Raw genomic sequence first — 17,708 nt, 5'->3', positions numbered from 1 at the left:
CCTGGGCTCCCGCCAGCCCCGAGCAGCCGCCGCCTCCCGCCTTCCTCCTCCCCCTCCTTCCCCTCCTCCCGCTCCGCGGGTGCCGGCGGAGGGGCGGCGGGGCGGGCGCCCGGCGCGGGCTGGCGGGGCCGCGGCGGCGGCTCCCGCGGGACGGCGGCCCGCCCCCGGCCCGGCCCGGCCCGGCCCCGGCGGAGGGCGGGCGGAGGAGGGCGCGGGCTGCACCTGCCGGGGAGGCGCGGGGCGGCGCGGCTGGGCTCGGCGGAGCCATGCCGGCAGCCACGGCGCCGGGGCTGGACGTGCCGCGGACCGCCGCGCCCGGGCGGGACAGCGGCGGCTCCCGCGGATACACAGGTACGAGCGCGGCCCCGGCCCCGGCTCCCGCGTCGTTCCGCGCACAAGTTCCCTCCTGCGCCGCACCGGGAGAGGGGGATGCCAGCGGGGGCGGCGCCGGACCCCGGGCAGGGTGCGGGCCCCCGCCGCGCCCCCCGCGCAGGGATGCGGCGTACCCGGGGCAGGGTGCGGGACCCCCTGGACGGAGGGTGCGTGTGTCCCGGGAGGGGGCGCGGGACCCCCCGGCCAGGGTGGCGTTACCCCCGCCTTCAGCTACGGACCCCCCCTCCCGGCAGGGCGCCCTCCCCGTCGTCCTCCGTGCCGGCTGCGGGGCCGGTCCCTGCGGCCGCGGAGGGCAGGGGGACACCTCGGCCTCACCCGAAGTTCTCGGGGACACAGCGCCTCGGGGCGAGTGTCCCAGAGCCGCCCCGGGCGCGGGAGGGGGCTCGGCGGGGGCTCGGCGGCCCTGGCACGGCTCTGCCGGGGCTGCGTTCCGGGTGCCGAGCGGGGAACGACGGCTCCTGCGGGGCGAGGCTGCGGTGCCAGCGCCGGGGGTGCGGGGTCAGGCGGGGTGAGGGCCGCCCCGGGCACCCCCAGGGATGGGTGTCCGAGCAGGGCTTCCTGCAGCAGCCCCCGCCCCAGAGCCACCCCAGCGGGTCACCCCAGATGCCTCCAGAGGTGGCTACTGGAGCCCCAGTAGCAATCTGAGGAAACAGCCCTGCACGGGGTGCCCTGCGCTGCAGGGCCTGGCGAGGCGGCAGCTCCCTGCCTGGGCCGCCGCTCTGGGGTAACTGCTCTTAAATAGGGAGCCCTGGGGTTCATTTATGGGAGCTTGGAGTCTGCTCGCTTGAGCGAAGGCGGGGGGCTGGGGCGGCCAGCGGCTCGCAGCTCTGAGGGCTGGGCAAATGTGAAATCAAGTCTACTTTTAAAGAGGGAAGGGGTACAGCCCGTATCTTCTTGCAGCCTGTTGGAAGCCGCTGGTCCTCAAAGAGAAATCACCCCTGGGCAAAGGTAAATTGACTGGGTAGAAAATGAAGATATCGGTGTTTTAATGGAATAGGATAGTACACTGAGGAGTGGAATGAGCCACCAATCAAAGCTGGTTTGCTTCCTTTTCTCTCTCTTCCCCCTCGGTTTTGTTATTCAGTTTGATTGCATAGATCGTAACATCCTTTCAAAACCTTTTCGACTCGAATGGGTTGCGTTACCTTGATGATGATGGGAGCTGACAGAGGGTCTGGCCCTGACACAGGTGGGCTGTGCACACTGCATGGGGGCTGTAGCCTCGGCGAGTTCCTGGGCCCCGGAGGGAGGCAGAGCCGCGGCCTCCGGCGCCGCTGGCTCGGGCAGCGGGAGCCGCCTGGTCGCAGCCCCGGCGAGCTCCGAAGCCCGGGAGCAAGGCTGGGTGGAAGGAGCCCGCCGGAGCTCGGTGCGGCTGCGGCTGAGCTGCTTTTGGCGTAGCGCTGCTTGCCCAGGTTTCTCCCTGCCGTGCTGCAGATCGCAGGGTAGACAGGGTTTTTCCCTGACTTCAGTGCAAGCAGGGCTGAGCACTCCTGAAATTCAGGGACCTCCTCCTTCGCAGCCTGTCCCCACGAGTCCCTGCTATCTAATTTGCTCGTGCGGTTCTAACAGACTTTATCAATGACCTGATTTTGTTGTGCTGATAGAAATGAGCAAACGTGTTTGGGCTAACAGTGTAGCAATGCTTTAAATTGCATCCACTGAATGTGCTTAACTGTGCATTTAATTTGAATTTAATAGAGCAGTTCATTTTAAACATGCGAAACAAGTTCTGGGAAACCTACTTAGAGAATTAACAACTCAAACACAAGTGTAGACCCTGTTGCTCTAGTCTGATGCTAATGTTACTAATTATTGACTTTTTTCTTTTGTAAAATCCTGTATATTTGGCTGCTTTTATTTGCTGTGTCAAATTGTCTTCTGGGGCTAGACTTGCCCACAATGAGGGTGAGGTTTGGAAGCGGCATGTCCCATGTTACACTCAGCCTTTCTGTTCCTGCCTAGGCTAGTCTTGCCCTATGTAGGTCTGTGGCAAAACTCCCAGAAATGTGGGATCCACCAAAAAAAATTTGGCATTCAGACTAGAATTCCACCCTCAGTTAATCCCTCAGATATCTACAAACCTGGCTTCTCTCAGCCACGTCTCCAACCCGAACAACAAACACCATTTTTTCCAAACCAACTGCACCAAAACTGTGAAGCAGGAGTTCTTAGTAAGGTGCTAAATTGGTGTGAAAAGGGAGTACGCGGGATCAGGGCATGGCTGTGCCTGCACGTAGCTGCTGCATCTCTTGTAGGACCCGCAGAGATGCCTGCGGCACACGGGGCTTTGCCAGACCTTTGCTGGGTGTCGTGCTCCCCTGGCCCCTCTCCTCTCATTGCCTTGCTACTTTATGGAGGTTTGTCTTGGCCTTCACCATCTGTGCAGATCTCACCTTCGCTGAATATCCATTTGTCACTACGAATGAGTAACAAATTGAGTTAGGTGGATGTGCTGCTGTTAAGTCCGAGTGGCTTAGATAGCTAAAATTATGACTACTTGTTGTATAATTGTAAATTAAACTCCTGTTCAGGATGCTTAATTTAAAATGCGACCGTGTTATTTATGCAGCAGTATTTGCTGGAGAAGTCACCTCTAGAGAAAGCTGATGACAACTGTTATACAGTGTCATTCATTGTATCATGTTCTTATTGGTGATCATTTTTCATGCTGCTTTGATTGAATGCCCCCCTTGTAAAATTTCAGGCCGTGAGCGACAGGGTGATAATAAAGACTTGCATGGACAAACTCCCTCAGGCCTTCCTTTTGCAGAGGATGGAAAAAAAAATGCGGCAAGATCTCCATTTGAATTAACGCGTAAATGAGAAAGAAGTTAAACAAAGTTCCTTGGCACAGCCTGATGCCTGTACGCTTAGAGGGTCTTACAGCCTCCTGAAACACAGCTATGAAATTCAGGCATCTTCTGCTTTCCCTGGTCTTGCCTACTTTTTGAGGAGTGGTTTCTCCCTCTTGACAGTCTCACGTTGAGCGGGGAGAATGATACCACCCTGTGCATGAGGAGGCTCAGCAGCGCACTTGCAAAAGGAGCTGCGGGAGCCTGACTTACACCTTGGGAAGGTCGCCTGTTGCTCGCGTGTTCTGCCTGTCAGAAGGGCAAATGTGCAGAGCGGGAGCATGGGGTGGGGGAAGAGTGCAGCACGTCTCGAAGCTGAGAAGAAGCCTTCTTCAGTTCAGCCTCGTACATTTTTAAATGATACAGATGCTTTTATGTGTTCCATATCGTACGGTGGTTGTTTTGCTGTCACAGCAGCATTACAGTATTATTGCCTTTCTGCGGTAGTTTACTATGGACAGATACTCATCGACCGTCTCTTGCCAGGCTCGTTATATTATCTGGAAAAGCCTCTGAAATTCCGAAATGCTCATGTAAGCAGTGACCTGAGCGCTTTCCTGCCCTGCGGGAATTGCCGTGAAGCGGGGGGGCTGTCGTCAGCCCAGCCGCTGCGTTGCCACCGAGTTGCTGTTGCCTCTGAAGCTGCTCAAATTATATTGGGGGCTCTTTTGGTGAAATAGGAAAAAGAGGAGAGAGTAATGAAGGTGTATCATTATTTTCAGTCTCTGTGTTGCTGAAACTGGGGGCTCTGGCCCTCTGTTTTTCCAGGGTGGTACCTTGGCTTTTGCTGTGATTCCTCCATCACTCCTCAATGCCATCCCGTAGCTCTTTCAGACTGGGGCAGCACATACTTCTAGAAAAATATAGGTACATCTACAAACACATCGGTGCAGCCACAGACAGAGAGAGTGTAGGAAAGAAATACAGAACACGACAGAAACAATCGTTATGCCAGGTTATAAATCAGTAGGTCTCTTGCTGCTGGGTTGTTGGCTGTAGCTGTGGTTCTGCTTCGTCCCTCTGCCTTCCCAAATCAGGGGAGAAGAGAGGCTGCCTAAGGTAAGGTGTGAATGCTACTTCCAGACTGAGTCATGGAAGAAATTATCTAGCAGACACCATTCAAGGGAAGAGACATGATCTCTGGCATAGGACGGCCACACGCTGCAGTTTGCTGGAGGGTGGAAGAGGTATCACCACGTATTTGCTTGGTTATACTCAGGGTGACTGTTGGTGGCCATGGTGGGATACAGGTACCAGGCTGGATGTATCTTTGACGTGACTCGAGATGTCTGGTCTTTTGTTATGAGCAACTTTTTTTTTCTGAAGTGAGTTTCCTTGCCAGTGCAGAAGCTGTGAAATCATGTCACTGAGAACCTTCAGTTGCTCTTCCAGGAAAGCAAAAGCAAAGTTGTTCTTCAAAGCCAAGAGCACTGCTGCTCTGCAGGAAGGCTGTAAGGAGGTTTCTCGCCTTGTTCCTGTGATCTTGAGGCTGGGGAAGAAAACATTGATCCCGAATTTCATTTCCACAGGGCAGAACATGACACAATTTGGAATATATGGGCTTGTAATTTCTTCAGAGTTATTTCTCCTTCCTTTTTCTCTCATGATCAAAGTGAAACTTTTTATTAAATAAGGTAAAAGAAGTGACAGCTGCAAAATTTCAGCTAATTGGTTTTATCTCCTGTACTGCAAGATACTCATCTTAGTGGTTAGGCATTTGCACCAGGCATTGTTACTGCTTTGAGGGAATGATTTTTGTGATTGTCATAAAAACTCTAGAATGGTACAAAATGGAGAAGGAAAAGAGTTATTAGGTCTTCTGGCACAGTCCTCCACAGTGCAAGATTGTTCCCTATGGTATTGTCCAATACTTTGTCCTAGCTACTCTTAAATTACCTGGGTTATAGAGATGAATTATGTCTAGACCTCTGAATTTCAGCTAGGGAATGAAGTGAACGGAATGTTTTGGACCCAAAACATTGATATTTCAAAAATCAGAAGTCAGCCTCAAAACACAGAAACAAAACCACCCAAATGACATCAGATAATCCAGCACAGAAAGTGCTGTGACCAGAAGTGCGGTCCATTTTAAAGGGACAAAACGCTGCCAGTTTGGCTGTTCCACCGAGGTCTTTGGACTCCCGTGAGAAAGCAGAGCCTCCCATTGCAAGTCTGCAACTCTACAACAAAGAGAATTTTAAGTGTGCTGAAATTAGCACTACTTAGCTTATTTAGTCACGATTGCCACTGACTTTTTCTGTGTCTGGCATTACAGAATCTTCCCTTCAGTAATTTGATGGGGACAAGCCAACATGGAGGACAGTTGCTAGTTTTCACTTAGGCATTTTATTGACACACTGTCTTTCAAATGCCGTCGCAGATAAGCAAGCGTGTTATTCTGAGGAGCAGTTTTGACTAGCTCAGTGGATCAAAAGATTGACAGAGAGATGATTTTGCAGTCTCGGTCGAAGTCTGCCTCTCTTGCGTTTTGTTTCTTTTAAGATGACAATGAGAAATGCAGAAGTTGCAGAATGAGCAACCACTCACCAAAATAAATCAATTCCTGTATCTGTTGAGGGTCTCGGAGATGGGGTTGGGCTGGTGCCTGGTTTACATACAAGCTTTTGCCAGCAGAGCAGAGTCTCTGTGGCAGGTGCAGAGGTGCTGGCCCCACAGCCCCCAGGCTGCTCGGGAAGGCAGCGCTTGCAGCTGCGTCAGCGTAAATTGGAGTAGCAGCGGCTGGCAGAAACACTCGTAGGGGAAGAGGATGGGTGAACTGCTTGCTTTTCCTGTAACGGAGTTGGAAGTGATTATTAAGTTATTGTTTCTGGGATGAAATAAAGCCAAACACAATGCTGCTCACATGTACAAGTCTCCTAAGCAGAGGGTCTTTGATTGGGAATTATTTTGAGGAGGGGTGAAAACAGGGACAGGAGCCGGGTTAGGTGAAGGGGGGAGATGGTGTACCAAAACCTGAGTGCAACGCATGGGCTGGGAAACAATGTTTGGGAAGATGCTTTGCGCTGGAGTGGCCGAAGGAGGTGCAAGGGGGGAGTTGTTCGATGCCTCCTGTTCAGGAGAGCAGAAATTTGTGCCTTCATGTAAAAGAGCAGAATTATACCCCGGAGAGTTTCTCCTCAGAGCTGCAGTAATCTCCAAGACCTTTGCTAGTTGGTTGGGTCAAAAGAGGCATCTGGACTGGACACAGAGGTTTTGCTTTGCTCTAAAAGAGGTGCCTCACGAAGCCAGTGGCAGTTTTGCATAGGCAAGAGAGAGCTCTGGTGGTTGGCCCGTTATCATTAATAAATACAGAAATATAGATTGGGACTAAATTTTTCACTCATTTTAAATATGAATCAGAGACTATCCTTGCCCCGTATTCTTGCTGTCCAAAAGCTGCCGGTGATTTAGCTGAATTATCTGATGCAGATCTTGGTTTCCTAGACATGTGCAGTACAAGAAGGGGAAGGGCATGGGGCTGCTGCCCTTTGATCTACTCGCTTAAGCTACTTGTCATTCTGCATATAACTCACCTGCAATCATTGACTTTTTTAATGGGAAAACCTAAACACAATGGACTGGTTCTTTGTCCTTATACTGGCATCCCTGTCAATCTTCATGCCATCTTTCACTAATTCCTATGGCCAGGGAGGCCGAAAGCAGATGTGCTTATTGACTCGTACTGTTAATCATTGCTGTGCTTGAATGGTTTCTGGCAGGATGCTGCGTGACTTTCACGTGTTGCAGTTTTGCTGGTTGCTCTTGTGTCCGTGGCCAAGCTCCTGGCTGTGTGCCCCTCTGCTGTCGTGGGTGAAGCCTGGGAACAGGAAAGCCGAACCCAGCAGCAAAAAAAAAAAGAGAGAAGAAAAATAAAAAGTGATAAAACTGCAGAGAAGTTTTTTAAATCTGGCTGTTAGTTTCTCAGTCCATAATAAATTGCATGCTATTGCTAACTCTTTCAGACTCCTGTCTAAAAAAATCAATTATTCACAGAAATTCTTGCTGACAGTTGCGAATGCCGGGTCACAGCTCTGTGGTGCGCATTTAGCAGTTTAACACAGCAAACCAAGTACAGGAACAGCTTCAGTTTGCTATTGGGAAGGAAAAGACTTGCAGAAGCCAAAACGGGCCAGCCCGGGGGACCAAATGCAGGCATGGTCTCTAGCATTCAGGTTGGTTTTGCTTAACAGGGTGGTTGGAAATTCCCCTAGGAAACTAACAAACTCGTATTCAATAGTCAGTTTTAAAACAAGAAAGTAGTTTCAAAGAGAAGAGGTTGAAAAGTTTCTGTATTCTTTACAAATAAGTGCTTTGTGCAAATGTAATTCCTATGTTTTGGGGCTTTTTGGCCAAAAATGAGTGTGTAATCATCAAGTAACAAGCATTTCTGTTCCACCTAAAATGTCATGTTGGGGATGAATTTTCTAATGCCTGAAGCAGTTTTTGGCCAGCTCTGGACCCTTCCCACTAGAGCATTTTTCAGTCAAGGCAGTGTCGGTGCAGTGCTCGCCTCGTGTCCCCACCACCGGCAGGGATTTCTGCCGTCCACAGAGGTTGTGCGCAGTCTAGCAAACGTCACACAGAAGCAAGAGGCCACCAACCGCATCATCGGGGCCATCTGCTCTTATCGGCGACATTCATTATCCCGAGCACGTTTGCACGCCGCTGTGCACAAAGCAGACCAAACAGTTGTTGCAGGCAGATAACCTGGAGCCGTCGCTGGCTGTACAGGGGCCAAACACACAGCTGGGCTGAGCTCCGTTTCTCCGTAGTGCCTGGGTGAGTGGCGAGGAGTCAGGTGTGTCAGGGTGCGGGCCACAGACGCGCAGGGACGCTGCCCTCCTTCCAGGGGGGTGTCGCAGGAGGGCTCCCCAAAGGGCGGCTGAGCGGGCGGCGGCGCAGGGGGCTCCTGCGGGGCACGAGCAGCAGCCTCTGCCCCGTCCCGTTGTCCGGTAGGGCATCCTTCATCCTTCATCCGTCTACGGCTCCTAACAGACACATGCTTTCCATGTGAAAATAGGTTTCTTTTGGCTTCTCCAGTGGATAGCTTTTCAATGAAGGGCTGAATTTCTACGCTATTGCAAATTAAATAGACTATTGAAAACCACGTTAAAAGCAGGAGATGTCTGATGTTGCCAGGGCATTGTATTCAGACTCATGGTTCCATCAGGTGTGTTCATATAATCATTTTCTATGCTGTATCCTTTAATTCCTGAGACTCTTAGCTTAGCTGTGCCCAGCTCTCCTGTTCGTCCATGCAGCCCACTGGGGGGTCACCAGAAGCACCAGGGATTTATATATTGAATCTGTAGATCCAGAGCGTAATGGACAGCAGCGCTGCTGGTTTCTCTCTATTTTAGTTTCCTCATCCGCAAGAAGCAGTAAAATCTGAATCTTGCTCAGTTTACCAAAGATCTATTGAAATGTTTAATTTTGGCAACAAAACTTCGATAATTATTAAGGGAAGCCAGAAAATGTTGGATTTGTTACCAGCTGGCTTTCAGGTTAAATATAAAATTGATCCACTTAGGTGTTAAAAAAAAAAAGTCTGCTCTACAGAGAAAAAGCCGAAGGGTTTTGCAGAGATCCTTAGAGGTACGAAACCATTTTGTAGGTGAAAAGCCACAGAGCCGAAGCTTTTCTGACAGCAAGCCCTTTTCTTGGGCCCACTGATAGGATGAGTGCCGATAAGGCATTTGTATTAGAACTGGCCGGACAAGGTGGTTTTGACATTTTTCTTCTTTCTGCATTTTAAAGGGAACAAAAGCAAGAGAGTGGATCTGTCAGAGCATCCCCTTTCAGACAAACGGGTCGAGTTTTCCAGTTCTAGTTCCCCCAAGCGAGCACCTGCACCTTCTCCAGAAACGCCCATCATCATCTCTGTGCGAAGGGAGGTTGCTGAAATAGTTTTGTAAGCGGTTGTTGGTTCTTGTAAGCAGTTGCTGGTTCTCTCTCACGGCAGGCTCCCGTACAAGCATGGAGAAGGGCTCGCCAAAGACAGCCTGCTAGTAAAACTTGTCTGTTTTCCTCTTGATACCTGATTCCTGTTAGCAAGATGCTAAATACTGAGTTGGATGCTGAAATTTGGATTTCCCAAAATCATTGGCCTTCTGTAGCATATTTGTTTAACTTTTATTTTGTTTGCGGTGATTGTTTTCTTGCAGTTATTGTGATGATGAAAAATGCTTTGAGCATTGGTCCAAGATGTCTCAACTATGGACAAGGGAAAATTTTAACCTTTCTGCTCATCATAGTTTCCATTGGAAAATACACAGGGTCTGTTTAATGGAGCCCACATATCGCTTTGCACCGTCTGCAGAAATGTTACAGTCGGCTGCACAGGTTTAACGAATGAGAGGTTATTCATGAGCACTGGGGAAAAATAATGATGAGAGTTGAAAATATAAACTGTAGGTTCACCAGCCTGATGTTTCATGAAGGACGCTTCCACCAGCAAGGATGTGCCTCTCAAAACCTGGCTGAGGACAGAGAGGGACCTGGCGGCAGAGGGAAGGTGCGGGCATGCTCCTAGTCTTTCCCCTGAGAAGAAGGAAGATGATAAAATGATATAGAAACAGATTCCTGACCTGCAGATTTCACCTTCAGAGTTGAGCTGATGGATTCATTTGTCTGGCTTTATGTTTCTCACATCCCTGATTCTGTTTGGCTTTTCCTGAAGATGGGGTGACAGATCCTGGGGTAACACTCGCATCTTGCTTTGGATTTGAACCTCTCCGGAGACTGCGGAAGTAGAGATGCACGGGGGAGGCTCAGGACCATCTGTAGAAGACTGTGGTATTGTGTAACCAGTAACTTCTGTTCTCCTTCTTGTAAATACCAATGCTTTATTATGCAAGAAGCAGTTCTAACAGACTTTGGAGGCAAGCACAGCAAGGGCTGGACCCCTCGCTGTCCGGTGAAGAGGGCATGTTGGGACTCAGCTCTCTGGAGCGCTGGATTTTGGTTGGATCTGGTTTGGATCACCGGCCCATTGGGTCTCTCTGCCCCAGGACATTTGATACATTCAGGGTCTCAGCTGAAGTGCTGGTGAAAAGCTCATTTCAGGTTATTCCTCTTAATTCTAATCTCTGATCTTTGTTTTAGAAACTAGGCCACAAACTCTGCATTGTGCAAGTATGTAATTTATTTATTATCTGCTTTAGAATGATGAAGAGGGGGGACCTTACTGCAGCCTTTCAATGCTTAAAGTGGGCTTATATGAAATATGGGGACAGAGTTTTTAGTAGGGCCTATAGTGATAGGACAAGGGGCGATGGTTTTAAACTAAAAGAGGGTAGATTCAGACTAGATAGAAGGAAGACGTGTTTTATGCTGCGGGTGGTGAGGCACTGGCCCAGGTTGCCCAGAGAGGTGGGAGATGCCCCATCCCTGGAAACATTCAAGGCCAGGTTGGACAGGGCTCTGAGCAACCTGATCCAGTTGAAGGTGGGCCCTGCTCATGGCAGGGGGGCTGGACTAGGTGGCCTTTAAAGGTCCCTTCCAGCCCAACCCATTCTATGATTCTATGAATATTAGTTCCATTCACTAAGCAATCAATCACAAAAGCAACTGTTGGCATCACTTCTATGGGTAATTTTTAATTGGGACCAGTTTGATTTAAGGCATAGTTCTGGTGCACTCCACAGTGGAGATATATAGATATAGATATAGATATAAAATTACTTTTTTTTTTTTTTTTTCAAATATGGAAGTAATGGTGAAGAGCTAAATAGATGAACACTTCTAATTTGCTTTAGGTTTAACAGTTCCTTCCTGTTCTTGAAAGTTGCACTATTATTAACTTTTCAGAAGTGTCATAACCTATTTTTACAATTCTGTTGGTAAACAGACTAATAAAGCACAGAAAACCCATCTGTTCTTGCTTTACTGGGGACTTCATCAAATACCTCATTATTCACATGGTCCTTTTTTCTCATTTAATTGTTCCCATAAGAAGAGAAATATTCAGTATTGCCCTTGTTGCTAGATCCAAGAGTAAAATCTACAGATGAGAATAACCTGACTTTGATGTAAACTGGCAGAAAAAATCAATCATGGAGATGGCAGTACGGTGACTGGAACAAATTCTCTCTTAAAAGAGTAACATAAAAGACATGAATAAGAATCATTTTACACCAATGCTACACATTATTTATGTTTGAAATAGAAGCGGATCGCACATGTTGTCATCAAACCCTAATCTAGCACTTGGGTTGATATGTAGCTTGGATTTTACATGGATTAAAATAGCTTGCAGCCCTCTGCTATTTCAGAGTAGGGTTGGTCCTGAGTCTTGCTACATCCTGTTCACTACACTGAGCAGCTCAAAAGCCAGATGAAAAATGCTGGGAGAGGGAAAAGAAAAAGGCTCAGTATCGTAAAGAGAGATGAACGGAATTTGTCTGCTTCAGATTTGGATGTCAGATCTTGCAGCAGCGTAGCGCAAGGGTTTCGTTCAGAGATGGAAGCCAAGAATTTGCTGCTATCTGATGATTTTTGCTACCTTAGCAGGCATGAAAAGACCTTGAAGTAGGCTTTACCATCCTTCGTCCACCAAAGGGCACCCGGAGTTGTCAAGGACCATGCAGTGGTCAGTACCTTACTGTGTATTTTCCCAGCTGGATGTAGGGATCGCTGCTCTGTGGAGTGAGTAACCAGCGGCCCCGCGTGACGTGGATTGCACAGGGGACAGCAGCAGTGCCTGCTCCACCTCAGACGTGTTGACGAGCAGATTTAATGCCTTGCCCACGACTTCTCTTCTCACCGGCTTCACGCCAGCTTTGTCCAGTCGGAGGATGAAGCTCAGGAGGATCAGGTTCCCACTGAAGTGTCCCCAGCATCCAACAGCGGTTGGCTCTGTGCTTCTGCTCACTTATCTGAAAGGGTCGTGTTGGTGAGCGCTCCTGCCCCTCTTGTGTTTCAGAGCTGCTTGGCGTTTGACACTGTGCTGTTTCTTTCTTTTCTTTGGATGCATTTGCTTCTCTCTTCTTTTGTACGTGCACCTTTCCCTGCTCCGAGCCAGGAAAGACCCCGCTCTGTCCGATAGTGGCTGCTGCCCAAACGCTGCCATGGCTGAACTGAAATCGCAGAAGCGCTCCTGACAGAAACGAGCTGTACACGAGGAAGCACGCAGGATACTGAGATGTGCTCACTTGTCCTAGGGGCCCCCACCTCGCCGGTGACCCTGAACATGGTGAGAAGGAAAGCAATGCTGCCCGAAACGCGACTGATGAGACTCAGCCTGGCGTGGGAGTCCCAGCACCCCTTCATGCTGCAGAACTATTGCATGTGGTTAGTTATGTTGCAAACAGTGTGTTGAAAAATCAGTTTTCCCTACAAAACGGACAAGAGAAAAAAAAATGAGGGAAGTTGGTAGGAGCGAGCCTAAGGTATCTGCTATAACACAGCTGTGAGCAGAGCTCGTTTGAGTATGGATGTGTGAGCACAGAAAGAAACTCGCTTCACATACCTTTTTTCTCTCCTTCCCTCCTTCTCTCCTAATTGCATGGAAGTTCCTTATCAATGGGAGAATGAGCTTTTTTGAAAAAGCATTTCCATGTGTCTTTAATGGTGGTCTGTGAGAATGATCAGAAATTGGGTTCCCTCTTTCACAATTTTAAAATAAATTTTTCAATAGAAACCCAGAATGTTTTATAGGGAGTATTTTCATTTGGAAATGCTGTAATCAGGCAGATGCAAGACCCACATATCATTAACAAGTTGCGTTTCTTTTTTCAGACTACGTGCTCTGACAGATACCTTCTGTAGGTACCTTCAAGTTTCACTGTCCGCGGTCATCCAGATGGTTCCTCCGTGGGACTGACCCGGGGGAGCAGCTGCCTGCCTGGCTGCTGGTGCAGTTCTCGCAGGTCTCCATCAGGCTCTGAGGTGTGAAGCTCCCCTGGGCAGTGGTGGCCGAGCCTGGCCCTGCCTGCTGAAGGTGGTCCTTACAGTCGTGTGTGTGCAGAGGGCTCTGTTTTGGTGCATGTGGTTTGTGCCACACCTGGACCTCCGAAACCTCCCCCCGGGGAATAACTTTGTAGGGCAATGTGTGCGTGTTGGAAGGCAGACAGGTCTATAACAGCTTCCTAGCATCTCGGCTTTATAGTGACTCTCAGAAACCAGTGAAATAAGTAGGAAAGGACAAATCACGCCGTTGCTGACCTGTGCTTTTGTTAGAAGAGGTTGAAGCAGGTCATCACCTGGTGCCCCCAAGCAGTAGGAGGTCTCCATAGCACGCTTCCTGGTGGCTGCAGCACAGCTGGGGACCTTCTTCAAGCTCGGCAGCTTCAAGAGCCTGGACCTCTCCCCTCTCTTACTGCTGGGTTGATATCATGTTTAACACTAATTTCTTAAAAACCCATGCCAGTGTCTGAGTTTTCTGGTGGGAGGATAAGCTCCTCCTGGTAGCCATTTGTTGTTGCAGCACTTCGTGCAATTAAGAGCCCAGCCCTGGCAGGATTCACGGCCAGCTCTGCGAGGGAGCGAAGGCATGGTCGCAAGGGGACCAATGCCGGGGCGAGGCGGTTTCACTCACACAAGATGCTTTACTACATCTGCTTTATTTCATATTTCACTTCTAGCTGCTTTTCTTTTGCTTTTTGACATAGCGAGCTTTTCCAAGAGCTCTTCTGTGAGGCTGCTGCGGATGTTCAATGTTATGCCTGGGACTTCAGGGACGCTAATTTCTAAGGCGTGCTTCTGTAGGTAAATAGACTTGCAGAAATAATATCAGGTTGTTTATTTTCTGCAGGGTTTATAGAACCTAATGTTCTGTCTCCTTCTGGCATCTGGTCATTCCAGCGTGTTTTAGTTGCATTAAATAGTCAACAATAAGCAACGCAAAGGCTTGAGTTACGTGTGTATGGGAATAATGAGGCAAAGTCATGGATTGCTCCCTTTCTGCACAAACAGCGAGTGGCAATCTTGATAACATGCTTTCAGGTAATTATTGCTGTGTTTTAGATCATTTTGGTATATACTTATGCGATGGATTTGATTTTTAGTCTCTATGTTTCGCTATGGAAGGAGCACAGGAAATGTTTAATGGGCAAGCGTGCCTAGGTTGCTCTCTCATTTCTGTTTTCTTATTAGCAAAACATAAATCTGCAGCTTGCTGACAATGAAACCATATGGTAACTCTTTCTGACAAATTGATTTTGCAATACAGATAATGCTGGCTGTGCATGAGAAGAGATATTTTGGATTATTTTGTCTTAATTCTTGCATTACTCTCTATTTTTCAGTGCCTGGAAGTTACGTATGTGGCTATTTCTGAACACAGTGGTTTGGGTGAATTAAGAATTTATGGAGTACGCTACACTTTAGTGTCTGTCCTTTGAGGACAGTTATTTGTCATATGCAATAACCTCTTTATTTGCTATAGCCAATGCCCTTCTTCTGTGTGGGCAGACAGTAGCAGCAGATTCAGATACTTTTTGAACACTGGGTATCCTCTTAGTGTGAAGCCACGCTAAGAAATGCATTTGTATAAATGAGCTCTTGCTGTATAAGAAGCTGCAGAAGTAGCTGCAGGAACTTGAAGGTGTTCAGCTCTTTGTACCCTGAAGGGAATTGGCCAGCTGATGGCTGATGGCCGTCCCAGTTCATCAGAGCTGATGCTCTACAGTGGCATGGGGTGCAGAGTGGAAAAGGCGGTTTGTTAATCCTTTTCAATGAGTAAAATGGACAAGCGAGAATCCTCACAACTTCTGTTGGACGTCAAAATAAATTTTAAAAAATTTAGAGCCTTTGCTTCATAGGGCTGTATGAGCAAGTGAGTTTTCTTCTTGCGCTTGGAAGCAGTAGCCAGTATCTGGAAGTGTAAGCAGAGCGTGAGCCTGGGAGTGGAGAACAACAGCGAGGAGTAACGGGAACTAGGTGGTGGAGACACGTATCGAGTCTAGGAATGATGCCATGAAACTAATCAAAACTAAACAAATCATGAATTTTCCTGCTTACTATAAGCTATGTAGAAGTGGCTGATAGGCTGTAAATTCCTCAAGCACTCCTCCTAGCTGTAGGTGCTGGCTGTCAGACGTGAATCTGGGGGGTTTGAGATGCTGCTATTGCAAAAGCTACATGAGCAATAACTAGGGGGTTTATCCAGGGTGCTAATAGTTACTGCAACGCAAGACCTGAACATGGTATTTTCTAGATATTTAGAAAAGAAATAGAAATCAAGATGTAAATCTGGTCAGCGCAAATGTTTATGCAGTATTTGTGTGTTACTTCAGGAGGCAATGCAGCCTCAAACACCAGCCTCAGCTGAAAACGAAAATATAAATATATTATATTTTAAAAAATAATAATTATAAAATTCTTGATTGTAGCAGATTTAGTCAGATAAACATGCCTGAAGAATATTCAAAGGATAAATCTATATGGAACATCTGCTTATATAAATACGAGGATGTAAGCTTACCTAAACAATGATTTTCTGGAGATGCAAGGGTAAAATTAACCTAGCAGAACAGTGAATGCAGCACGTCACCACAAAAACATTGTAGATAGTTAATAGCAAAGGATGCTAGAGCTTACAGGAGATGTTTTACAAAAGAGTTATTAGAAGACCATTGCTGATGAAAATTAGGGCAAATTTTATCCAGAGATATTAAATCCAAACTTGGGTAAAATTCACAAGGTCATACTGGCAAAAATCCATCTGTGCATTTCAAGAAAAGCATTTGTAAAAAGCAAGAAGTAGTGAGACATGTAATGTTTTGACTTTGGTGGGTAGAAATTGTGTTGGAAAGCTCTTACAAAGAAGAACCAATGGTATTTCTACTCTGGCCAAATGCAGGTACATAAAATGCAGTTAATGAACTTTCAGCTCAGCATCTGTGTAAAGCCAGGTATAGAAGCTTACAAAGTTTAGGTCTCATTAGCTGTGATTAGGATGAGCCTCTGGGGTTCCTGCCCCAATTATGTTCGTATGGAATGATCCTCTGGGGATGACACAATGCTGTTACAGCCCTGGCCAAAGCGAGGAAATCTCCACGGCTTCATGGGACATTGGCTGTTAGAAATCTTTGTAGTGCTTAAGTGAAGAAAAATATTTTAAAATCCACAGCTGAGGAATAATGCTGACAAGGTCACTGACATTCAGAGGTTTTAATCACAGCATATACCATCATGGGCAAGGACAGTGCAGGAAAGGGTCAAGAGCACCTGAGCCGGCTACAGCTGCACGTATTACTCAGGATGGTCAATGCTGGATTAAATTAAATATGTCTTGAAAGAAAGGATCCAGTGCCAAATGATCTATTCTTTGGAGAGCAGAGGCTGAATAACGAGTCCAGATAAACTGGCAAGTCTGCTGAAAGTGTCTGATGAGGGCTGCTGTGGTGGCTAAGCAGATGTACTTCGAATCAAATGCGGCTCTGAATTACTTTCTGGATCTTGTGCAGCTGGAAGTGTCACTGAACGTGAACTCTAAGTATGTGATTCGGTATCTAAAAATAGCCTTGAAAGTGTCAAATGCAAAAAGGTAGATATTTTGCAGCTTAGGACAACGGTTTTTCATGGTAAGTCTCTGAGAGATTATGGTAAAAAGAAAAGCCCAAACTGGTAATGCTCATCTGAAGTGAGGAGGAAGGTTGTCCAGTGCACACATCCCATGTGTTCCAGTAGCGGGATGCTGGAGGGGAGGACAAGAGATGAAGGGAAACAATGCTCTAGAAAGTATTTGCTCTCATTGAGGCAAATTGCTGCCATAGTAGGAGACTGAAAGAAGTGGCAAAACGAGCAGAAGTAATATGCGTGGAATTAAAACAGGAATGTTTTTAAAAGCTAGTCCTCAGTACATATTTACTTAGTAGATTAGACCGGTGATTGTCACTGTGGCTTTTGTTTGGTCTTTTGCTGAGATTCCTTTGGGTTTGTTTTCCAGGGGGCTGGGGTTTTTAAGAGCGTAAATTGAAGCTAGATAGTAAGCCTGTCTGCTGTGGTTTGATCGCAGAAGCTTAACGTTAACTAATGACCAGGGGGGAGTTTTAGTATTAAAAATAAAATAGATTTGCTATCAACATGTGATTCTGTCAAGATGTTCTCAAGGAGGCTATTAAAACTCTACATTTCTTTTCGCTTGTTAGTGTGGGGAGCATATTTTCCCCCTTTTAATTTTTTTGTGTGTCTTCATAGCGCTTGCAGTTCTGGTCTTGCAGCTGCGACCCAGTTGCCCCTGAGTCTGCTGAAGTCATTTGGAAATCCAGCGAAAGATAGGGAACTTGGGCTCTGATGCAGAAGCAGTGCTGGTATTTAGTAAATTAAAAAAAAAAAAAGATCATGTAAACCAGTTTCCAGATGCTGTCAGTGCACATGTACAAAACCAGAAAATGTATTTATTGTTGTTATCTTTGAAGTATATCTGGATATTATATGTTGTCTTAATGACCAATCATTAAAATTTGTGTTTAAAATGAGTGTGAAACAAGGGATGTTGTGACAATGAAACCCAATGTA

At 47.4% G+C, this 17,708-nt stretch overlaps 1 protein-coding gene across 2 annotated transcripts in view; it reads left to right on the top strand.

Annotated features, from left to right (window-relative positions):
• The first annotated feature begins 243 nt into the window (after window positions 1–243).
• SUSD3 (sushi domain containing 3) overlaps window positions 244–17,708 on the top strand; it is a 34,675-nt gene continuing 17,210 nt past the window's right edge. The window contains exon 1 of one of the 2 annotated variants that reach the window (XM_072876040.1): window positions 244–351. In XM_072876040.1, coding sequence (XP_072732141.1) covers window positions 267–351 — 85 coding nt within the window. In that variant the 5' untranslated portion in view covers window positions 244–266. Of the gene's footprint in view, window positions 352–14,051; window positions 14,190–17,708 lie in introns of those variants that run through there. The other variant, XM_072876041.1, reaches the window with a different exon arrangement.

This window comes from Ciconia boyciana, chromosome 11, assembly GCF_034638445.1.
Source record: "Ciconia boyciana chromosome 11, ASM3463844v1, whole genome shotgun sequence".
NCBI lineage: Eukaryota > Metazoa > Chordata > Aves > Ciconiiformes > Ciconiidae > Ciconia > Ciconia boyciana.
Note: the sequence above shows the minus strand (reverse complement) of the source record. Positions and strands in the feature narration are given on the sequence as shown.